At 38.5% G+C, this 23,946-nt stretch overlaps 1 protein-coding gene across 1 annotated transcript; it reads right to left on the bottom strand.

The window, feature by feature from the left end:
- Positions 1–2,842: 2,842 nt before the first annotated feature.
- POLR1F (RNA polymerase I subunit F) lies at positions 2,843–22,803 on the bottom strand. The gene is made up of 4 exons (XM_065884079.1): positions 22,495–22,803; positions 17,667–17,808; positions 4,700–4,908; positions 2,843–3,425 (listed from the first exon to the last, which is right to left on the bottom strand). The coding sequence occupies exons 1-4, from the start codon at positions 22,746–22,748 to the stop codon at positions 3,053–3,055; spliced, it is 978 nt and encodes a 325-aa protein (XP_065740151.1). The 5' UTR covers positions 22,749–22,803; the 3' UTR covers positions 2,843–3,052.
- Positions 22,804–23,946: the final 1,143 nt, after the last annotated feature.

The raw sequence follows: 23,946 nt of genomic DNA, 5'->3' as shown, positions 1-23,946 counted from the left end.
AGAATCTTCTCTTAAACTTTTGCCATTTTAATTATGTCTTGGTGTAGGTCTGTTTGGGTTCATCTTGTTTGAGACCCTCTGTGCTTCCTGCACCTGGATATCTCTTTAACTGTGAGAAGTTTTCAGCTAATTTCTTCAAATACATCTTCCATTCCTGTTTCTCTTCCTTCTCCTTCTGGCATGCCAATTATGTGTAGATTGGCTGACTTTATATTATCCCATAGGCCTCATATATTGCTTTCATTTTTTTTTCATTTGTCTGCTGTTCTGATTGATTTCCATTATTAAATCTTCTAGATCACGTATTAATTCTTCTGCATTATTTAGTTTGCTATTCATTGCCTTTAGCTCAGCTTTCATCTTGGCAAATGAGTTTTCTAATTTTAATGGGCTCCTCTTTATAGTTTCTAGTTCTAGTGCATTTCTATTGATAGCCTTTAATTTCTTCAGTATTTTTATTACCTCCTTTTTAAATTCAGGATCTGGTAGACTGGAGAGGTCTGTTTCATTATTTCTTTCAGGGGCTTTCTCTTGTTCTTTTATTGGGACTGGCTCCTCTGCTTCTTCATTTTACTTATATTTCTCTGTGAATTTAGGAGAAACTTATCTACTGTGAAGGGTTGTTTTTATGTGGGAGCATCCATGTGTAGCCTGTATGAGTCTAATATTTTTGGAGGGCTGTTTTCAGTATAGATGCCTACCACATTTTTCCTCAGTATGTGCTGGCCATTAGCCCCTTGATAGAGGGTGTGATTGGTGGTGTGGTGACCAGAGCCCTGAAAACGTTTCAAACTTCTGTTTATTCCCAGTGATTAATGATTACTAGGAACTGAAGAGAGAGTAAGGGGTCTAGTCTAGGCTAGAGGATTTTAATGAGCAAATTCCAAGATAAAAAGGAAAAACCTAGATTAATGTAGCATGTGAGAAGTGTTTTGAAGTATATATGGAAGATACCATCATCAGAGGTTTCTGTATCAGATAAAAACAACTGTCATTGTCACTTTATTCTAGGCAAGGCAAATGACCAGATCTGCCTTTTCACAGCTACTGACATTGTGAAAAACCATGAATAAATCTAGTTTCAAGTTCAGCATACGCTTTTCTTCAAAGATGCAAATTATTTTAAAATACAACATTGATTAACAGAAGCAGCAACTGAAGCAAAATACAATAAATATGTGGGAATTTATTTTGCTAAGCCACAAAGTATTTTTCCATGAATAGCATCAATTTCCTTAGTATTTACCAGAAGGGATTTAGAATTGTTTCACTAAACAATTTTTCACATTAAGTCAGACATTATAATTATGTATTTAAATTTAGAAATTTAAAGGAAGTATTTATGTGACATTTTCTGGGTATAGTACTACATTAAACTCTTGAGAATATGGTATAGCTTGTTTTAAATCTTTTTCAAATCATCCTTCCTTTAAACCAGTGCTGTCCAAAACAAAGATAATGTGGGCCCCTCAGATGCAATTTTTAATCTTTAAAAAGAAAAAATGAAAAAAGCTGATTTAATTGTAACATTTTATTTACCCCACTGTACCAAAATATTATAATCTCACCAATATACAAAATTGAGATATTTTACATTCTTTGTACATCTTCAAAATCTGATGTGTATTTTATACTGGTACCTCATCTCTATTTGGACTAGCTACATTTTGAGGGCTAAATACCCACATGAACCTAATGATAAGGAAAGATACTGGCCTGCACATTTCCACTGTCTGGCACATGTGCTTGTAGACAAACATTGTGAATGACTGCCACTCTCCAAATTCTATATTCTATCATTACAGATTGGATCTACTACTATGGGAACCCATACATTAACAAACATTAAACAATGTAAGACCAGTACTATGTCTGATACTACTAGATAAATGGCAATGAACATGGATGCCATGGATCACAACTAACAGTGAGTAGACAATCTTCTTTTTCTCTGTAGCACTTACCACAATTAGTAATTTTCTGTATTTCTTATATTGTGTATGTGCATCTGTTTTTCCTATGACATTCCATGAGGGAAGGAATTATTTCTACCTTGTTTGCCATTATACCCCTGGACCTCAGTAGAATGTGTTTTACACACAGATCATCAAATACCTGTTACCTGAACGAACACAACCTTGCACTGATTATCAGGCTCAACCAGCTTGTCATTTCATTCTTCACTGTTTTCCAATAGTTAAGACATATTCCACATTTTCTCAGTGAAAGCAGTGAATAGCTGTTTTCTCTTCATAATAATTTCTAGTAGCTTAACTCAAATATTAAAAGTAGGGAAGTTCCCCACTAGACAGAATCACATTTCTCCTGTCTTCAGCAGACTCTCCTCCTCTCCAACACACAAAAAAAAGCAGAATGGTTGAGGCACAAATGAACAAGTGTCAGAAAACAGCCTCTCCATCAACCTCTCAGACTGAGAGAAAAAGGAAAACAACATACATGCACCTAGAAGAAAAGAATAGTGAATATTGTTTCCTACCACACAGTCAGTAGTGGCAAGATTCTTAAGAGCTCTGGAAACTTCAGAAACTCCTTTGGCAAACCATTCTAAGTTAACAGTAGAAATACTGTAGTAGCCATGATAAAAGAAATCCTAAAACTGGTCATTTAAACAAAGCAAAATAGCATGTCATGTAATATCATGACTAAATGTGAAACCTGTAACAACAAAAAAGCCCAAGCTCAAAACTCATTCTGTATGATATGAAAGAATACTGTATTTTAAAAGTCCTTTTGCAGACTGTAGAAATCATTTTATTTAGAAGGTATACACTGGAAGAATGAAGGAGTTGAGATTGAGGGCAGCTCTTACCTTTCTATTCTGTCTGTCTATAGTAAAATGGCACTTCAATAATACTGGCATTTCCCAAATTTATCTGTTTTGTAGTTTTAGCACCAAAAACTCAACTCATCAAATGTTCCCTGTTTTGCAAAGTATTGGAATACAAAACATTTCATAGTTCAAACTTTAGTCATCTCTTTTGTGTAAATCAATTTTTAAAAAACCAAATCATATTTAAAATGCACTAGAAAATTACTTTTCCCTTTTCTTTTTAGGTGCATGTTCCAAAAGTGGTGCAAATTCAGCCTCCTCACTGTGCTTTCTTTTCTTTTTTTTCTTTTTATGGTCACTTTGGTAACCACTGGAGTCACTGCCTTGGAAAACAGGGTCCTGGTGCTTTTTCTTCTTCTTTGGCTCTTCCTCCCAGAGGCCATTCACATTGTTATTAATCTGCAGATCTGTCTCTTCCTTCATGGTAACATCTAGCTCTGTGATACCACTTTCCACTTCATATGGCTCTGGGTCTTTCTTCTTTTTCTTTTTCTTCTTTTGAGGTTTTTCAGTAGCTTCTTCAGTGCCAGTTTCTGTTACTTCTTCAGAAATTGCAGAGCACTTGGTTTGTAAACTATAAATTAGTTTAAAAAATTTATAGAACATTAAGCAAAAATGAAAGAACAAAATAAGATCAAGAATATTCCCCACATGCTAAGATTTTTCTAAATAATGACAGTAGTACAAGATATCATACCTAGGACACAAATTTCAAATATTCTATCCTGTTATCTCCCAGCACAGTGACATGTCTTGGAAATGTTAAATTTTTTGTTTCCCAAGTACTTTCCCTAGACTGTTTCATATATAAAAATGACATAAACTTTTGTCAAAAACATGGCTTCTAAATTTTAGCTTGGTTCGGAAAACCAAACTGAACACTAAACATCACCATACCCACCCAGCCTTACCAGCCAAACCAGTGACATTTGATAGGAAAAAAAAAAAAGAAAAAAAACTTCTCATATCTATCAAAGTATTGGAGTTCCCCATCTACTACCTCAATCCTTGTTTAAGTAATAGTTCATTGTTCTTCTTAACCTATGCTGAAACAGTATGACTTCAAAGTTGTGAATATTTTATAAAAACAAGGATCAATGAAGTAGCCCTCTCTCTACAGAACTGCTGTCCCATAGAGTAGCACTAGCCACCTGTAACTATTTAAATTTAAGAAATTTCAATAAGCTAACTTAAAAAATTCACTTCCTCAGTCACACTAGTCACATTTCAGATGCTCAAGAGTGAGGCTTGAGCAACAAGCTAGATTGCACAAATATAGCACATTTCTATCATCACAGAAAGTTCTTTTGGACAGCTGCTCTAGAACTTTAACCCATACTCCTGTTACTTATCAAGGCCTTATCAAGGCAGAATCTAGAAAAAGTTGCTAACACAGGATGCGAAGAGTTCCCCTCCCCCCCATTAAACTTGGCTCCCATGAACCCAGGCTCAGGATCAAAGTAATTCTTATAAGAATTCCAAACAAGAAAAATACAGAAATTAAATGATCTACCTGGTATAATGACAATAATAAAATCATTATTTTTGTTTCAACTGTGTAAAAACAAGAGGGTAATAGTTATGCAATAGGATTAAGCTTCTAGTAGTCTCAAGTTCAGGGATCAACTTTTAAAAAGATTACCAACAAACTAGAATACCAGTTAGATGCAGAGCTTCAGAATATTCAATGCACTGTCAGAGCACTTATGATTCATATTTACATTGACTTTATGGTTTGGAAGTACAAATATTCCAGTAAAAAAAATTAACTTTTTAAAAGCAGGATTTTGTTCCCTTAATTCAGAATTAATAGAAACGATTAAGTATCAAAAATGATTAGGAACTGACCTAGTGATATTTAGTTTTCCCCGAATGCAGAATACTCCAGCAGCATCTGAGTCTAAACGAAATACTTCAAATTCTAGTTCATCACCCATGTTTATCTCCAGAGTCTGCCACTGCTCTGCTGGCATCTGCTCAGGTTTAGGAATGGAGGCATTGAAGCACCCGTGTACTAAACAGCCAATGTGGCTGGAAGACACTTTATTAACTGTACCCTGGGAAGAAGGAAAAAATATTACATCAAGAAGAGAGCCAAAGAGTTAAAAGGTGAAACAAACTTTACAGTCTTCAAAGTGATCTTCAAATAGAAAATGTCAAAATAATGGTATAATTCAATATCGAAAAAGTTGATCCTCATTTAAAACTTACCACATATTACACTAAAATACCACTTTAGGAACACTCTAGAGTTTTTAGAAAGCTCACCTTGAGCATGGCTATTTTAACTAAACCATAACATTACCAGAAGCTTTAAAACTAAATAATAAAATAACAATACTATATGATTTTAAGGTTAAAATGAAAATTTCCAAGAAACTTAGTTTTCTAGTCCCCTAGGAATCAACATATATAAAGTTAATGAATGAAAACCCGAAGCTTTTTTCTAAAAATCACATATTTTGAATTATAAAACTGTAAGAAATATTAACACATATACAGTGTTGTTTAATGGCAGTACCTCCTTCCACATGTGCCAGAATAAAAGTTACTTGTCTCCTTATAAGGAGTCTGGAGTCCAGAATGGTACCTTCTGGATGGTCTGAAGGATCTGTGCTACATCTATACATTAGAATATTATTCAGCAATAAAAAGAAGCTACCAAGCCAAGAAAAAGACATGGAGGAACCTTAAACACATTTGTACGTGAAAGAAGCCAATCTGAAAAGGTTACATACTCTGTGATTCCACTATATGACATTCTGGAAAAAAGGCAAAACTATGGAGACAGTTTAAAAAAAAAAGAAAAAGTAGTTGCCATGGTTTCTGAGGGAGGGAGCAATGAATAGGTAGAGCACAGAGGATTTTTAGAGTGACCAGTTATTCCATAGGATACTGTAATGTTGGATATGTGTCATTATACCTTTGTCAAAACTCAAAGAATGTACAATACAAAGAGTGAACTCTACTGTAAACTATAGACTTTAATAATGTATCAATATTGGCTCAACAATTGTAACAAATGTACCACATCTGTATGTATGTCAATAATAACTGAAATAGTATGTTTATGTGAGGATTTTTTGGGGGGGGAGCGGTGTGGAAGGAGGTGATGTATATGAGAATGCTATACTTTACATTCAATTTTTCTAAAACTGTTATAAAGTTTTCAATTAAAAAGTGCTCAATGAGCAAAGAAAAGTCTTTTCAATGTATGGGTTGAGAACACTGAATATGGGCAAGAAAATGGAGCTCAAGGTCCTATGAAGTCCTACACACAAAAAAACAAGATTGATCACAGGCCTACACAGAAAAGCTAAAACTACAAAAATTCTAGAATCTTATAGAAGAATATCCTTGCAACTGAGGGGTAGCCAAGTTTCTTAGATAGGCTCTAGAAAGTATAATATGATAAATTAGACTGCATCAAAATTAAAAGCTTCTGCTTGTCAAATGGTACCATTAAAAGTTAATAAATAAGACACAGACTGGGAATGAATACTCACAATACAGTTACCTGAAAAGGATGTGTACCAAAACTATGAAAAGAATATAAAACCCCAGTTAAAAAGGGATAAAGTACTTGAACAGGCCCTTCTTACCGAAACATATGAAAAACAGCTCATGAGGGAAATACAAATTAAAACCGTAAGGAAAAACTACCATATGCCCACCAGTAAAATCAAAAGACAACACCAATTGTCGGCAAGAATGCAGAGCAACTGGAAGTACTGAAGGGGATATTAGTTCTCCATAAAGTTAAACACACGTTTACCCTGACCTAGCAATACTGCTTCAAGTTTCTACTTAGGAGAAACGAAAATACATGTTTACAATAGCTCTGTTCATAACAGGTCCAGACTGGAAACAACTCAAATGTCCATCAAGGAGGATGGATAATCAAATTGATAATCAAAGTACATATATACTCATATAACTGAATACCATGAACGATTAGAAGACAAAATCCACCAATATACCGGACAGCATGGATATTACTCAAAAACATGACCAAAAGAGGCCAGACTGTGAGTGTATAACGAAAAATTCCACTGATAAGGAATTATAGAACAAGTGAAACTAATTTATGATAATGAAGTCAGAATAGCGTTTGTATCTAGGATAAAGGGGATTGACCAGGACAGGGCGTGAGAGTCACTTCTAAGGAGAGAAAATGGTATAGGCACTTTATAGGCACTTTATAGGCACTTTATAGGCACTTTCTACGCACTTGTCAGAATTCACTGGGCTGCACGGGCTGATCTATCGCGTTTTACTGTATGTAAATTAAACCTGATACATTATATTGTATGTAAACTATATCTCATATTATTAAATGGAAAAAAATGGTCAAATTATTTGAGGACTGGATCTTATTGTAGGGGACAGAGTAAAAGGGATAATTTAACTTCGTTTCACTTTCTGTACAATTAGAATGTTATTTCCATGTACACATTTACATTTATGATAATTTACAAAAAGCAGATGACAGTTTAATTTGGGAATTTTAAAGTACAAATCTACCACCAACTTTAATAGTATGGAGGTTATAGGATCCCAGTTTGGAGGGCGAGGGTACTATTTCTAGCAGTTCAAATGACATTGAAAAACATTTTTAAATTAGAAAGGCCTTGTAATTTTGTTATAGTGAAATCTGACCTACATTTTAATTAACAGTATCAAGGGCTAGTTAACAGTTCTCATGGACTAAACAATTCCTATAGACATTTAGTTAAAGGAAAAAATACATATATATACAAGTACATATGAACACAGAGAACTGCTGGTGGGAAAGGAGCAAGTGATGTGGATAAATGTACACATTTTAGTAGATTTCACATCAACTTCTGCATTTTCACCTTCTCTTAAAAAACAAAAAACAAAAAACTGAAAGACCTTCCCCACAGGGCCTTCATTTCCACAGCACAGTATGGATGCCTTGACCCCTATCATTCATTTCCATTACCTGCCTGGTCCCACAGCTATTTGGATTTGCAACTCCAGTTCTATATATTGCTATACCATCTGAATCCTATATAAAAAAACTATACTTGTATATATTTGAGAAGTTATAAAATAGTAATAAAAAAATGTTAACCCTTTAAAATCATTCTGATGGTATACAGAGAATAAATCGGATGGGACATATACTCTGTACATGCACGTCAGTTTTAGTATCATGGAGTTTAAAAACTTGCCTAGACTGCCACTGAACAGAAAAAAGAATGAAAATAAATGACATTGTTTAAGACACCTCTAGGACAATATCAAGTGCAGTAAGATTCACATGATAGGGGACACAGAAGGTTAAGAGAGAAAGGGCCTGAGAAAATATCTGAAGAGATAATAGCTGAAAACTTCCCTAACCTGGGAAAGGAAAGAGGCACTCAAGTCCAGGAAATGCAGAGTCCCATACAGGATGAACTCAAAGAACATGCCAAGACACACTGAAAAGTAATAGCTAACCTACAAGGTAACTCCCATAAGGTTACCTGCTAATATTTCAGCAGAAACTCCACAAGCCCTAAGAGAGTAGCAAGATTATTTAAAGTGATGAAAGGGAAAAACCTACAACCAAGAATAAATACCCAGCAAGGGTCTCAAAAGATTTGATGGAGAAATTAAAACCTTCACAGATAAGCAACACCTAAAAGAATTAAGCACCGCAACACGAGATTTACACAATAAATGTTAAAGGAACTTCTCTAGGCAAAAAAGAAAATGCCACAACTAGAAACAAGGAAATTACGAAATGCAAAAACTCACCAGTAAAAGCAAACATAGTAAAGGTAGGAAATCACCCACATGCAAAGCTAGTAGGAAGGGGAAAACATTAAAGTGGTAAAAATCACCTACATCCACAATAAGCAATTAAGGGAAACAAAAAACAATTAGATGTAAAATATGGTATCAAAAAGAGTAATCATGAGGGGAAAAGAGTACAAATGTAGGGCACTTAAAATGCATTTGAAATTAAGAGATTAACACCTTAAAAGCAATCACATATATATACATATGTGTTTTATATATATATATGTATGTTATATACATATATGTGTGTTTTATATATATATATAGAGAGAGAGAGAGAGAGAGAGACTGCTCTACACAAACCAAAAATCTGTAATAGATTTACACACACAAAAGACAAAAGGAATCCAAACATAACACTAAAGATAATCACCCACTCACAAGAGAATAAAATTAAAAAAGGGGAAAAAAAAGACCTACAAAAACAAGTCTAAAACAATTTTTAAAAACGGCTATAACAATATACATATTGGTAATTACCTTAAATGTAAATGGACTAAATGCTCCAACCAAAGTTCACAGACTGGCTGGAGGAGATCAAGATGGCAGAGGAGTATGATATGCAGCTCACCTTCTCCCACAAAAATATTAAAAATACATCTACTAGTGAACGATTCACATAGAACATCTACTAAATGCCAAAAGAAGACCTCAGACTTCCGATCACAAGAAAACCTCCCCATAGCCACGTAGGATAAAAGGAAAATGAAAAAGAAGGAATCGCAATGGGTCCTACACCCCAAAGAAGGAGCTGTGAAGGAGGAAAGGTTCCCACGCCCTGGGAAGTCTCTTCACCAACAAGGAGATCAGAATGTATGGAGGGATAGCTTCATAGCCCAAGAGGAAAGAGCAGCAACTGGTGTGTGGAAGGCAAAATGGAGAATAACATGCACAGAAGACCAGCAGTGCCACACTGCATTCCCCAGCCTGAGACGCTCCTCTGTTGGTGTGGGAGGGGGCTGGGTGCTGAAGCTCAGGCTTCAGAGGTCAGACCCAGGGAAAGGACTAGGCCCACCACGAGTTTCTTTCCCCTGTGAGTGCTCCCAGACAACAGGACACCGCTATAGGAGCTCCAGCGGTGTGCTGAGTCACTGCCACCACAGCAGGCTCCTGAGGCTGGCGTGGACTGCCGCTAAAAGACCCACAAGCAGGTGCCAGGCCCTGCCCTGTCCCAGTCCAGGAGTGCGTGGAGAGCACCACCCATACGAGACCCTTCAAGCGGGCGTGAAGCTCTGTCCCTGCTGTCCCAGGAGTGCACAGATAGCACCAGCCCATACGAGACTCATGAACAGGCATCAAGCACAGCCCCCAGTGTCCCAGGAGGGTGTGGAGAGTAGTCGCCCATAGAACACCCATGAGCAGGTGCTAGGCCCTGCCCCTGCTGTCCCAGGAGGGCATGAGAACAGCAATTCATACGAGACCCACGACCAGGCAACACGCCCTGCCCCCAGTGTCCCAGGAGTGGAGAGCGGCCACCCACACAAGACCTTTCACCAGGCGCCATGTGCTGTCCCTACTGTCTGGGGAGCATGTAAGGAAGGCTGTACCTACACACCCCATATCAAGGGGATAATGGCAAGCACACAATGAGGAAAGAGACAGCAAGCATCCAAACTAAAAGCAGCCTCTCAATTCCAGAAAACACGGCAGAGTAGAAGGACTTGAGCTAACCTCCTCTTGCAGAAACACCAAAATCACAACTGCTGAACAATCATTGATAAAGAAGACTGGAACCAAGAGAGATATTTTACATTCGAAGACAAAAAAGAAAACAAAGTGAGACGGCAGGAAGGGCGTTTTCGCAACATAATCAAATCCCATACTCACCAGATGGGCAACCCACAAACTGGAAAATTAATTATATTGCAGAGGTTCTCCCACAAGAGTGAGCCCCATGTCAGGCTCCCCAGCCAGAGGGTCTGGCATCAGAAGGAATCCCTAAAAGCACTTGGCTTTGAAAGCCAGCAGGGCTTGAGTGTAGGAGCTCCACAGGACTGGGGGAAACACTCCACTCATGGAGGGTGCACACAAGGCTTCACATGCACTGGGACCCAGCATAATGCAGTAACTCCATAGGAGCTGGGGCTGGACTACCTATGGGTCTTGGAGGATTTCTGCGGAGGGAGGTGCGGGTCAGCTGTGGCTCATGGCAGGGGCAAGAACACTGGTGGCAGAGGCCCCAGAGAATACTGATTAGTGTGAGCTCCCTTGCCATTTTGACATCAAGACCTGGCCCTACCCAACAGCCTGCAGGCTCCAGTGATGATGAAAAGCCTCAGGCCAAACAACCAGCAGGATAGGAAAACAGCCCCACCCATCAGCAGACAAGGTACTTAAAGCCACAGTGAGCTCACAGCCACCTATAAACACACCCCTTGACATGGCCCTGCTCACCAGAGGGACAAGACCCAGCTCCACCCACCAGGGGGCAAGCACCGGTACCTTCCACCAAGAAGCCCGCACAAGCCTCAGGTCACCAACAAGAGGGCAGACACCTGAAGCAAGAGGAGCTACAATCCTCCAGCCAGCAAAAAGGAGACCACAAACACAGACAGACAAAATGAGATGGCAAAGAAATATGTTCCAGATGAAGGAACAAGATAAAAACCTACAAGAACTAAATGAAGTGGAGATAGGCAACTTACCTGAAAAAGAATTTAAAGTAATGAGAGTAAAGATCTAAGATCTTGGGGGAAAAATTGGCAGCACAGACCAAGAAGTTGCATGAGGTGTTTTTAAAGAACAGATGAACAATACAATAACTGGAATGAAAAATACAGAAGAATTAATAGCAGAATAACTGAGGCAGAAGAACAAATAAGTTAGCTCAAAGACAGAATGGTGGAAATCACTGCCATGGAACAGACTAAAGAAAAAAAAATGAAAAGAAACGAGGACAGTCTCAGAGACCTCTGAGGCAACATTAAATGCACCACCATTCGCATTATATGGGTCCCAGAAGGAGAAGAGAGAGAAAGGGCCTGAGAAAATATCTGAAGAGATTATAGCTGAAAACTTCTCTACCGTGAGGAAGGAAACACTCAAGTCCAGGAAGCACAGAGTCCCATACAAGATAAACCCAAGGAGGAACACACCAAAACACATATTAACCAGACTGACAAAAATTAAAGAAAAAATATTAAAACAAGGGAAAAGTAACAAATAACATATAAGGGAACCCCCATAAGTTTATCAGCTGATTTTTCAACAGAAACTCTGCAGACCAGAAGGGAGAGGCACAATACATTTAAACTAACAAAAAGGAAAAGTTTAAAAACAAGGAATACTCTACCCAGCAAGGCTCTTGTTCACATTTGACAGAGAAATCAAGTACTATAGACAAGCAAAAACTAAGAGATTTCAGTACCACCAAACCAGCGTTACAACAAATCCTGAAGGAACTTCTCTATGTGGAAAAGAAAAGGCCACAACTAGAATCAAGAAAATTACGAATGCAGAAGCTCACCAGTAAAGGCAAACATCAAGTAAAGGCAGGAAATCGTCCACACACAAACCAGCAATCGTGAGAAGAGGAAAGTACAAATGCAGGATATTGGAACTGCTTTTGAAATTAAAAGATCAGCAACTTCAAACAATCTTGTACATATACAGACTTCTATATCAAAACCTCCTGGGAACCACAAACCAATAATCTATAATAGATACATAAAAAAAGCAATCCAAACACATCATTAAAGATAGACATCAAATCACCAGAGTAGAGAACAAAAGAGGAAGGGAAGAAAAAAGACCTTAAAAAACAAATCCAAAACAATTAACAAAATGGCAATAAATACATTCATATCGATAATTCCCTTAAATGTAAATAAACGCTCCCGACAAAAGACACAGACTTGCTCAATGGATACAAAAACAAGACCCGTGTATATGCTGTCTACAAGAGATTGACTTCACATCTAGGGACACATACCGACTGAATGTGAGGGGATGGAGAAAGGTATTCCACGCAAATGGAAATCAAAAGAAAGCTGGAGTAGCAATACTTATATCAAACAAAATAGACTTTAAAATAAAGAATGTTACAAGAGACAAAGAAAGAAACTACATAATGATCAAGGGGACAATCAAAGAAGATGGAACAATCAAAGAAGATATAACAATTGTAACAATTGTAAATATATATGCACTCAACATAGGAGCACCTCAATATATAAGGCAGGGCTTCCCTGGTGGCGCAGCGGTTGACAGTCCACCTGCCGATGCAAGGGACGTGGGTTCGTGCCCCGGTCCGGGAAGATCCCACATGCCACAGAGCGGCTAGGCCCATGAGCCATAGCCGTTGGGCCTGCGCGTCCAGAGCCTGTGCTTCACAACAGGAGGGGCCGCAACACTGAGAGGCCCGGGTACCGGAAAAAACAACAACAACAACAACAAAAAATATATAAGGCAAAATGCTAACAGACATAAAAGGAGAAACCAGCATTAACACAATAACAGTGGGGGACTTTGTCATCCATTTTCATCAATGGGCAGATCATCCAGACAGAAAATCCATACGGAAACACAAGCCTTAAATGACACAAAGATGGACTTAATTGATATTTTTAGAACATTCCATCTGAAAGCACCAAAATACACTTTCTTCTCAAGTGCACATGGAACATTCTCCAGGACAGATCACATCTGGGGCCACAATAAACGCCTTGGTCAATTTCAGAAAACTGAAATCATATCAAGCATCTTTTCTGACCACAACGCTATGTGATTAAAAATCAACCACAGGAAATAAACTGTAAAAAACACAAACACATGGATGCTGAACAATATATTACTAAACCAATGGAACACTGAGGAAATCAAAGAGGAAATCATAAAACACCTAAAGACAAATGACAACAAGAACACCATGGTCCAAAACCTTTGGGATGCAGCAAAAGCAGTTCTAAGAGGGAAGTTTATAGCATACAATCTTACCTCAGGAAACAAGAACAATCCCAAATAAACAACTTAACCTTACACCTAAAACAATGAAAGAAAGAATAACAAACAAAACCCAAAGTTAGTAGAAGGAAAGAAATCAAAAGATCAGAGCAGAAATAAATGAAATAAACAAAAACAAACAATTGAAAAGATCAATGAAACTAAAAGTTATTTATTTGAAAAGATAAAGAAAATTGATAAAAGTTTAGCCAGATTCATCAAGAAAAAAAAGCAGAGTACTCAAATCAGTAAAGTTAGAAATGAAAGAGAAGTTGCAACTGACACCACAGAAATACAAAGGATAATAAGAGACTACAACAAAACAACTATATACCAATAAAATGGACAACCTAGAAGAAATGGAGAAATTCTTAGCAAAATACAACTGAACCAGGAAGAAAAGAAAATATGAACAGACTAATCAGAAGTACTGAAATTGAAACAGTGATTTAAAAACTTCCCCCAAACAAAAGTCCAGGACCAGATGGCTTCACAGGTGAATTCTATCAAACATTTAAAGAACAGGTAACACCTATCCTTCTGAAACTATTCTAAAAAATTGCAGAGGAAGGAACACTCCCAAGCTAATTCTACAAGGCCACCATCACCCTGATACCAAAGCCAGACAAAGATAACAAAAAAGAAAAATTACAGGCCAATATCACTGATGAACATAGATGCAAAAATACTCAACAAATTACTAGCAAACAAAATCCAAAAATACATTAAAATGATCATACACCATGATCAAGTGGGATTTATCCCAGGGACGCAAGGATTCTTCAAAATACGAAATCAATCAATATGATACAACACATTAACAAAGTGAAGAGTAAAAATCATATGATCATCTCAATAGAAGGAGAAAAAGATTTTGATAAAATTTAACATCTATTTACAATAAAAAGGCTCCAGAAAGTGGGCATAGAGGAAACATACGTCAAGACAGTAAAGGTCATATATGACAAACCGACAGCTAATATCAAGCTCAGTGGTGAAAAGCTGAAAAGTATTCCGTCTAAGTTCAGGAACAAGGCAAAGATGAGCACTTTCAGCACTTTTATTCAACACAGTTTTGGAAGTCTTAGCACAGCAATTATAGAAGAAAAAGAAATAAACAGAATCCAAATTGGAAAGGAAGAAGTAAAACTGTCACTGTTTGCGGATCATGATACTATACATAGAAAATCCTAAAGACGCCACCAAAAACCAAGTAGATCTCATCAATGAATTTGGTAAAGTTGCAGGATTCAAAATTAATAGTCCCCTACATATGAACGAGTTCCATTCTGAGAGCACGTTATAAGTCCAATTTGTTTGCTGTAAGTCCAACAAAGTTAGCCTAGGTACCCAACTAACATAATCGGCTGTACAGTACTGTACTGTAATAGGCATATAATACTTTTCACGCAAATAATACATAAAAAACACAAAAAGATAAAACATTTTTAATCTTACAGTACAATACCTTAAAAAGTACAGTAGTACAGTACAACAGCTGGCATACCAGGGCTGGCATCAAGTGAAGAGGCAAGAAGAGTTACTGACTTGAGGAGGGAGAGGAGGTGGGAGACGGCAGAGCTGAAGGATAGTCAGCAATAGGAGACAGAAGGCAAGCTGTGATTTCACTCACACCTGACGTTGATGGAAGGCACGTTTCCACCTTTGAAAGTTTGCAACTTGAAGGTTCATGTGTAGGGGACTTACTGTATATAGAAATCACTTGTATTTCTATGTGCTAAAAACAAACTTTCAGAAAGAGAAATTAAGGAAACAATCCCATTAACCATCATGTCAAAAATAATTGTCAAAAATAATTAAACACCTGCAAATAAACCTACCAAAGGGGGCAAAAGACCTGCACTCCAAAAACTGAAAAGAAATTGAAGACAACATAAACAAATGGAAAGATATACCGTGTTCTTGGATTGGAAAAATCAGTATTGTTAAGATAACCATACTACCCAAGGCAATCTACCGATTCAGTGCAATCACTATCAAATTACCAATGGCAGTTTCAGAGAACTAAAACAAATAATTTTAAAATTTGTATGGAAACACAAAAAACCCCAAATAGCCAAAACAATCTTCAGCAAGAATAAGGGAGCTGGAGCAGTTAAGCTCCCTGACTTCAGACTATACTACAAAGCTACAGTCATCAAAACAGCATGGTACTGGCACAAAAATGGACACATAGATGAGTGGAACAGGATAGAAAGCCGGAAGAAATAAACCCATGCACTTAATGGTCAATTAATCTACGACAAAGGAGGCAAGAATATTCAATGGAGAAAAGACAATCTCTTCAATAAGCAGTGCTGGGAAAACTGGACAGCTACATGTAAAAGAATGAAATTAGCACATTTTCTAACGCCACATACAAAAATAAACTAAAAATGGATTAAAAACCTAAATGTAAGACCAGATACTCAAACTCCTGGAGTAAAACACAGGCAGAACACTCTTTGACATAAACCACAGCAATATTTTTTTGAATCCATCTCCTAGAGTAATGGAAATAAAAGCAAAAATTAAAAAATGGGATCTAATTAAATTTAAAATACTTTGCACAGCAAAGGAAACCGTAAACAAAATGAAAAGACAACCTATGGACCGGGAGAAAATATTTGCAAACAATGTGACTGACAAGGGATTAATTTCCGATATATACAAAGAACTCATAGAGCTCAGCATCAAAAAAAACAAACAACCCAATCAAAAAATGGGCAGAAGACCTAAACAGACATTTTTCAAAGAAGACATACAGATGGAAAGATGCTCAACATCACTAATTACCAGAGAAATGCACATCAGAACCACAATGAGGTATCACCTCACCTTTCAGAACAGCCATCATCAAAAAGTCTACAAACAATAAATACTGGAGAGGGTGTGGAGAAAATGGAACCCTCCTGCACTGTTGGTGGGAATGTAAACTGATGCAGCCACTATGGAGAACAGTATGGATGTTCCTTAAAAAATTAAAAATAGGGCTTCCCTGGTGGCTCAGTGGTTGAGAGTCCGCCTGCCGATGCAGGGGACACGGGTTCATGCCCCGGTCTGGGAAGATCCCACATGCCGCGGAGCGGCTAGGCCCGTGAGCCATGGCCGCTAAGCCTGCACGTCCAGAGTCTGTGCTCCGCAATGGGAGAGGCCACAACAGTGAGAGGCCCGCATACCGCAGAAAAAAAAAATTTTTTTAAATAGAGTCACCATATGATCCAGCAGTTGCACTCCTGGGCATATATCCAGAAAAGACAAAAACTAATTCTAAAACATACATGCTTCCAATGTTCACAGCTGCACTATTTACAATAGCCAAGACACGGAAAGAACCTAAGTGTCCACGGACAGAAGAATGGATAAAGAAGATGTGGTACACATACACATACACACACACACACACACACACACACACACACACAATGGAATAGTACTCAGCCATAAAAAGGATGAAATAATGCCATTTGCAGCAACATGGATGGACCTAGAGATAATCACACTAAGTGAAATAAGTCAGAGAAGAACAAGTATCATGATACCAATTATACATGGAATTTTAAAAAATGATACAAATAAACTTATTTACAGAACAGAAGTAGATTCACAAACATAAAGGACAAACTTATGGTTACCAAAGGGGAGGGGGAAGGATAAATTAGGAGGGTGGGTTAACAGATACACACTATTATATATAAAACAGATAAACAACAAGAACCTACTGTATAGCACAGGGAACTATATTCAATGTCCTGTAATAATCTATAATGGAAAAGAGTCTGAAAAAGAATATATATGTATATATGAATATATATCACTTGAATCACTTTGCTGTACACTTGAAACTAACAGAACATTGTAAATCAACTATACTTCAATAAAAATTTTAAAAACTTACCTAGATTAAACTGATGGAAAATAATTTTTATTGTTTCCTTAAAAATTATTTTGTTACCTACAAAAGCAATCCTTGTGAATTCCAAGGTGTACAGTCTCTTAAAATTTTCCTAATTATATAATTAAATAACTATATAAAGAAAGATAGAATAAAAAAGATACATACCATAAGTTTTTGCCCTGGTTCAGGGCAGAAAATAACAAAATCTGCTTCAATGTTAAGATGAATGTGTCCCTGATCATCATAAATATCTCCTAATTCACCCACTACTTTGATGTTATCATAAGCAATGGGTACACCTAAAAGGCTGTAAAAAAAAAAAAAAAAAAGATAGAAAAGAAAAACGATATTTATCCCCTTTTAATTGATTAGATATGCTGAGTCCAGAGTATACATCTCCTAATATAATCACCCATGACAAAAGCACAATAGTATATGATTAGACTGCAACAACTTTAGAAGTTCAATTTCGTCAAAGGGTTCCAAAATAATGGCTAAGTTAAAAATAATTATTCAAGATAGGTAGCCAGAAACAAAATGTCCAAGTATACAAGAGCAATAAGTTGACACTTCTTCCCTATTTCCTATTCATCTGAATTCTAGTCATGCTAGAATGAGAGACAAAATGGGACTTAGCAAGAAAAATGTCTATTTCTGTGAATATTACTGAATCGAGGCAATTTTGGTATTATCCACCATTACCGAATTTCTGTACTAGATGGCATATAGCAAGAGAAGTATTAGGGTCAAAGCTGAAGCCCCTGAATATTAAAGCCAATGATGACTTAATGGAGAAAAATCCCCAAACTGCAACTGTTGCTAGTATAACAAAATGTTAACAAATACAACTATTTCATTTTTTGAGAACTGATTCTGACACTTTAATCTGTATGTTCGGGGCTTCCCTGGTGGCGCAGTGATTTGAGAATCTGCCTGCCACTGCAGGGGACACGGTGAACCCTGGTCTGGGAAGATCCCACATGCCGCGGAGCAACTAGGCCCGTGAGCCACAACTTCTGAGTCTGCGCGTCTGGAGCCTGTACTCCGCAACGGGAGAGGCCACAGCAGTGAGAGGCACGCGTACCGCCAAAAAAAATTACAGCTACTAAGGAGTCTGAGCTGGTGACTTCACTGCCACAGCCACTACCTACATGTTTCTGAAAACTTTCCTGACTCCCCCAGGCAAGGCTTAAATCATGCTGCCTCTACTCCTATAGGACTCTGAGCACAGTTCTTATTTACCTAATCTCTTTGTTTACATGTTTGGATTCCAGACAGGAATCTAAGGCCTTTGAGAGCAGAGAACATTTTTGGTGAACTCAAACTTCTAGAATGGTTCACAGAGAATAAAAGTAAGAATTTATACCTAGTAGCAGTTGTTTAAAACAGCCAGGAGTCACTGGAACGGAACTTAATACCAAATTAGGAAATCCATAAACTCAGAGACTTACTCCAGAAAGCACCCTTTTGAATTACTAATTTCTGCATGTGGCTTTCCTAAGCAGGAACTATACCATCACAAAGAAAATATTAGGGGCCCAGAAAACAGAGAGAAAGGAGGGGTTTAAAAAAAAAGTAACCGCCACATGAGAAAAAAAAACAAAATTAACACTTTGTTTCCCCTAATCAACAATTAAAGAGTTTCAAGTGGGGGAAAACTGTTGTCCCCTAAGGGGCATTTGGGAGTTCGTGGTACTAATCATAGTTGTCACATTGCAAAGACCAGGGATGGGAAACATTCTGCCACGTACAAAACAGTCCTACACAATGAAAATTGTCCCTAGCTCTACATGAGTTAAATGAGTGGACAAACCTCATTTTATAAACATTTATAAACAGTCGGTCGTAGTACCTAAAAATATATGCATATATGTGTGTGTGTGTATGAACATAAAATCTTTGCATGGTTTCAATATAATTTAAAATTTCCAGGAATATAACTAATATATAAATTCAAGAGTAGCTTGTTTTGCATGGAACTTTACTGAGAATATACACATTATTTCAGGATAGCATTTTACCACTATAGACACTGTATGTTGTGTGAGCTATCAACCCAAGATCCCTGCACCAAGCTACATTTGCAACTGATACATTCACAATGATTCAAGGTTAAGGAGGCTTTATTCTGTCCAGGTAGTCATGCTTGAGCATTATCACACTGAAATACATTTTGCTGTATTGTATGAGAGCACTATATGAATGTTTTTTCAATTCTGTAGGTAGATTATACTATCTTTAAGTTTCATTTCAGTACACTAAAGTGTGTTTCCAATGACAGTAAAGGTAGTACTGCAAAATATTTCTTATAAGAGGGCATACTGAGTTCTGCAGGGTTCAGAAGTGCTGACTAGGGAATGTGACCATAGAGCCTAAACCCAAAAGAACTTGTGTAAATCCAGCAAACCTTTTCAGAAGCAACTCACTGCATAATATTTACTAGAAATCATCAGACAGAGACAGACACCTCAACATTATACCTTTCCCTCTTTTACCTTTGCTCTTCTGAAACCATCCTAAGTAGGTTTCAGGGCCGAGTGATAGCCTCACTTGAGATACTTAGAAAACAAATCAAGTTTAAGGGATGATTAGACTGCATGCACACTTAAGACTTTTCTGGAACTACTGGGAGGTAACATATTTGCCACCTTCAAATAACTCAAGAGCTGTTATATACAAAAGGGATAAGAAAATGACCTCTCAAAGATATAGCTTAGAAATTATAATGTGATTTTGGAAACCTACCCATTTTCTCTAAGCAGACTTTTCAAAACTGAAATGGTATTATCTTTAAAAAATTCTGTCACTGGGAAAAAAAAGGTGGACAGTGTGTCATGTAGAGGATGCTGTTGAGATAACTAACATGAGAGCCATTCTCAATTCTCCCCTTTTCCTTACTTCTTAAACAAAGAGAAGCATGTCCTCCTGATTGTACCGAATGGCCCCAAAGTCTGGAAACATAAACTATATATGATAAATGGTGGATCAATATTACAATTCTTGATATATTCAATGTTTTGTCCCTCATTATTAATGCACAGTTAAATGTATGGTGCCCCTTTTGCACAGAATAAACTGGAGTTTTTAGCACACCCCCAGAATAATGGGGGGTAGGGTGGGGAGTTCAGATCTGTTCAGAGTGCAACTTAAGCCACATGGTCACACTGTCCAATTCAGTTACAGAAATTATCATTATCCAGTCAGTTCCTCATCTCTCTGGTGTAATGGTTCCTACTCCTCTAGCCTAAGTGGAGGCATTAATTAGTTACAGATCAAACATCTATGTTTCCAGATTTTATGACCACCTTACATATCCTTAAATCTTCCAAATGCATCCTCTCTAATCAATTTTCTCTTGGACAAGTATAACAAGCTCTTAATTTTTCTTCATATTTACTGTCTCATCCTCCTTAAACCCATCACATAATGCTATCAAGTGGTTTCTTAAACTGCAAATCTGCTTATGTCCCAGACATCACAGGTACCACTGTCTCAAGAGTGTGCCAAGTTTCAGAGTTGGAGGTTACTGAGAGGACAAAGTGGTAACCCTGCTTCCTGCTTAAGCAAACAGAACAAACAAACAAAAAAAACACCTGGCAAAGGCAGGTGGGGAAGAGCAAAATGGCCATCCTTTCTGAATTATCCTCCACCCCATCTTTGAGCCACTGCCCTCCTCTCCAGCTGTACCCAATGTCTTTCCCTGATATAAACTTTACTTCCGTTACAAAGTACTTACAATTATCTGGGCAAAGTATTCTACTTCACAACTACTATCCATTTGTTTATGCCACTCTTTTTGCCCAGAATGCTGATATCTCAAAAGTACCCTCCTCCTACCAAGTTGTTCTCAAAGGTCCTAAGATCCAATTCACCACTTCTTCTTTCTATAACTTTAGATTTCTGTCAAATTTTAACATTTCATTGATTTATCTGGCTTACATCTGTGTCTTTACTAGTGCTTAAAGCTTCTTGAAACAGGGACCTTGTTTTTTTTTTATATCCCAAGTCTCTAGTATACAAAATAGATACACAAGTGTGTGCTGGTGCTTGGAGGAAGCTGCAAATTCTAGATGCTTAACCTATGTAGTGTTCAGGATCCCTTGAGAAAGTAGTGAAAACCTTGGATGCTTTACCCAAGAAAACTGACATAGGAAAACTGCAATTTCCATGGGTTCATTAAATTCCTGAAGGGTAATAACGAATCCCCAGGGAATCCACTCACTCTAGTTTTATAACCCTTACTTTCCAGCCAAGTGGTCTAGAGGAATATTAAGGTATATCTATCTGCCCCCTCCCCCTGACCCTCCACCCTTGTAATTCTAAGCGTTTTCAAGTTATTTTCGAATATCTTACTTTAAATGCAGCAAAAGGGTTTTTTTCACCTTCAAGAGCAATAGGCTTTCCTTTTCCCACTCTTAAAAAGGAAACAAAGTAATAGTATTTCTCTCATCCCTGATCAGGTCCAAGAGAAGAGAAACCAGGGAGAGTACCAGGGCCAAAACAATAAAAACCGCCGTTCGTGGTTTATAAATAAACGATTGAACGAAGTATTAATGCTTCATGTATAATTTTCTATAAAGTGAAAGAGAATCTTTTGAAGTACTGCATTCCGAACTTTCATTATCAAATGAGAAAACATATAAAACTAACCGGTCTCCAAACCCCTGGTCTATTCTTACCTCTTCCTCTCGTGGAGCGAGCTTCTTCACCCCTTCCGCCAACACAATTCATGTCACCTTAACGTTTTCTTTCTTGCCTATGAAAGGGACTCTACAGATCTTGACCAGGGAGGCACTAGCCTCTCGAGGTGGACTGCCACTCCAGAATGCCTCGGGGTAAGCTCGCTGAGGCCGGTGAGACCTCCCATTCGCCCCTTTTCTGCTGCGCCATTAAGACGTCCACCCGCTGCCCCCTCCCGTGCCCCAAAGAAGGAGCAGTAAGCAACGTTATGATGTTGTCCGCTCTGGGAAAGAAAAGTGTAAGAGACTGGTACCTCTCGGAATAGCGCAGGAGCTCGGCATCGAGCTGTTCTCGGATACCGGTGCGTTTCCTGTTAAGGTAGCGCGGCGACAGTGCGATGTGTCTTCGGTGCGGCCCCGCCACCAGGCAGGAGTAGCGGCTATTCACGAGCGCACAGGCGGCCGCGTAGGTAGGCAATTCTAGGCAAGGCAAGACGCCGGCCGGTCCCACCACCGGCCCTTCTGAGGCCGCCTTCGGCCGCGGAGACGCTGAGCAACCCGCAGCCATGCGGCTGGTCAGGTTTCCCACGGCGCGCACTTGCTTACGCAGTCAATAACCGCCTCTCTCTGGACGCCGGGTTTCTACGTCATCCACCAGCTACCACGCCCCTAGGAAATTGCCTCTCCTGGCGCTGAAGTACTCAATTCTGACCAGCAGGGGGCAACCGCTTTTTCGCACTTGGACGCCTGTGGAGCTAGGAGCCTGTGGTTAAGCATTGAGCATGCTCAAAGGCCAACCATCACCCCGTCGCTCAAGAGACCGCAAACCCGTATTTTCGCTACGTCCTCATTGGATTTAGAATGTAGATTTATTCGGGGTTCACACGTTGATCATATCCAGTAGTAAGGTGGTTTGGTAGGTTTACAAGCTTGGACGGTACAACAAATAAATGTTAAAATATTTATGGAATATATTTTGTGCAGAGAACCCAATCCTAAAAAACAGCCCAGATGCCTCAGACGCAACACTTCTGAAAACGAAACCATCATCCCTCTCCAGCCCGGCTTCTCTTCTCATTCTGTATCACTAATTCAGGAAATCATACCACCACTTTCCAAATGGCTCGGTCTGTCATCCCAAGGGCTTCTCTTGTACCCCCAAACGTCACACCAGCCCCAAGGCCTGTGGGACACAAAGCCGAAACATCACTCTGTACATTTCTTTCCGGCCTTGCATCCGAAACTTCAGGATTGCCTGTGGAAGCTTAGTTTTATGGTGAAGATACTCTGGAGCAGCCAGGTCTCCATGAGCTTGCCCTGTTTAAAGCCTCACACAGGCACCCCATTTCCCTCAGGACGACACAGACTGCTTAATCCGGCTCTTAAATTACCAAACCATTTTACAATTTGCGCCCAGTATTTTCATTTACCACTCCTCACTTTACGCTAGCCCCAGCATGCTCAGTGAGCCACTCAGCCCACCTTCTGCCCCTCCCCACTCCCTCTCCCCTCCCCTCTCTTCCCCCCCCACCCCCACCCCATTCCTTCTATCTGGGAATAGGGCAGCTTCTCTCACATGGGAAAATTCTACTCCTGTGTCAAATTTCAGCTCAGATATATACCCTTTTCCTCTGAGTAGTTTACTACCACCCTACTTCTCTTCCCCACCTAATGATAAGGTAGTTCCCCCATCTTTGTAAATTATCACCATCAAACACTGGTTTTATATTAATTTTATGTTAATTGCCCGTTTGTCTCCCCTCCCC

Source organism: Phocoena phocoena, chromosome 9 (genome assembly GCF_963924675.1).
Source record: "Phocoena phocoena chromosome 9, mPhoPho1.1, whole genome shotgun sequence".
NCBI classification, from domain to species: domain Eukaryota; kingdom Metazoa; phylum Chordata; class Mammalia; order Artiodactyla; family Phocoenidae; genus Phocoena; species Phocoena phocoena.
Note: the sequence above shows the minus strand (reverse complement) of the source record. Positions and strands in the feature narration are given on the sequence as shown.

Coding starts and splice junctions, on each gene's coding strand:
- POLR1F (XM_065884079.1), bottom strand. CDS start 22,748: ATGGCTGCGGGTTGCTCAGCGTCTCCGCGGCCGAAGGCGGCCTCAGAA. Junction 17,809..22,494: donor CTCCTGCGCTATTCCGAGAG/GTACCAGTCTCT, acceptor TTTTTTTTACAG/CCTTTTAGGTGTACCCATTG. Junction 3,426..4,699: donor GGAAAACTAAATATCACTAG/GTCAGTTCCTAA, acceptor ACTAATTTATAG/TTTACAAACCAAGTGCTCTG.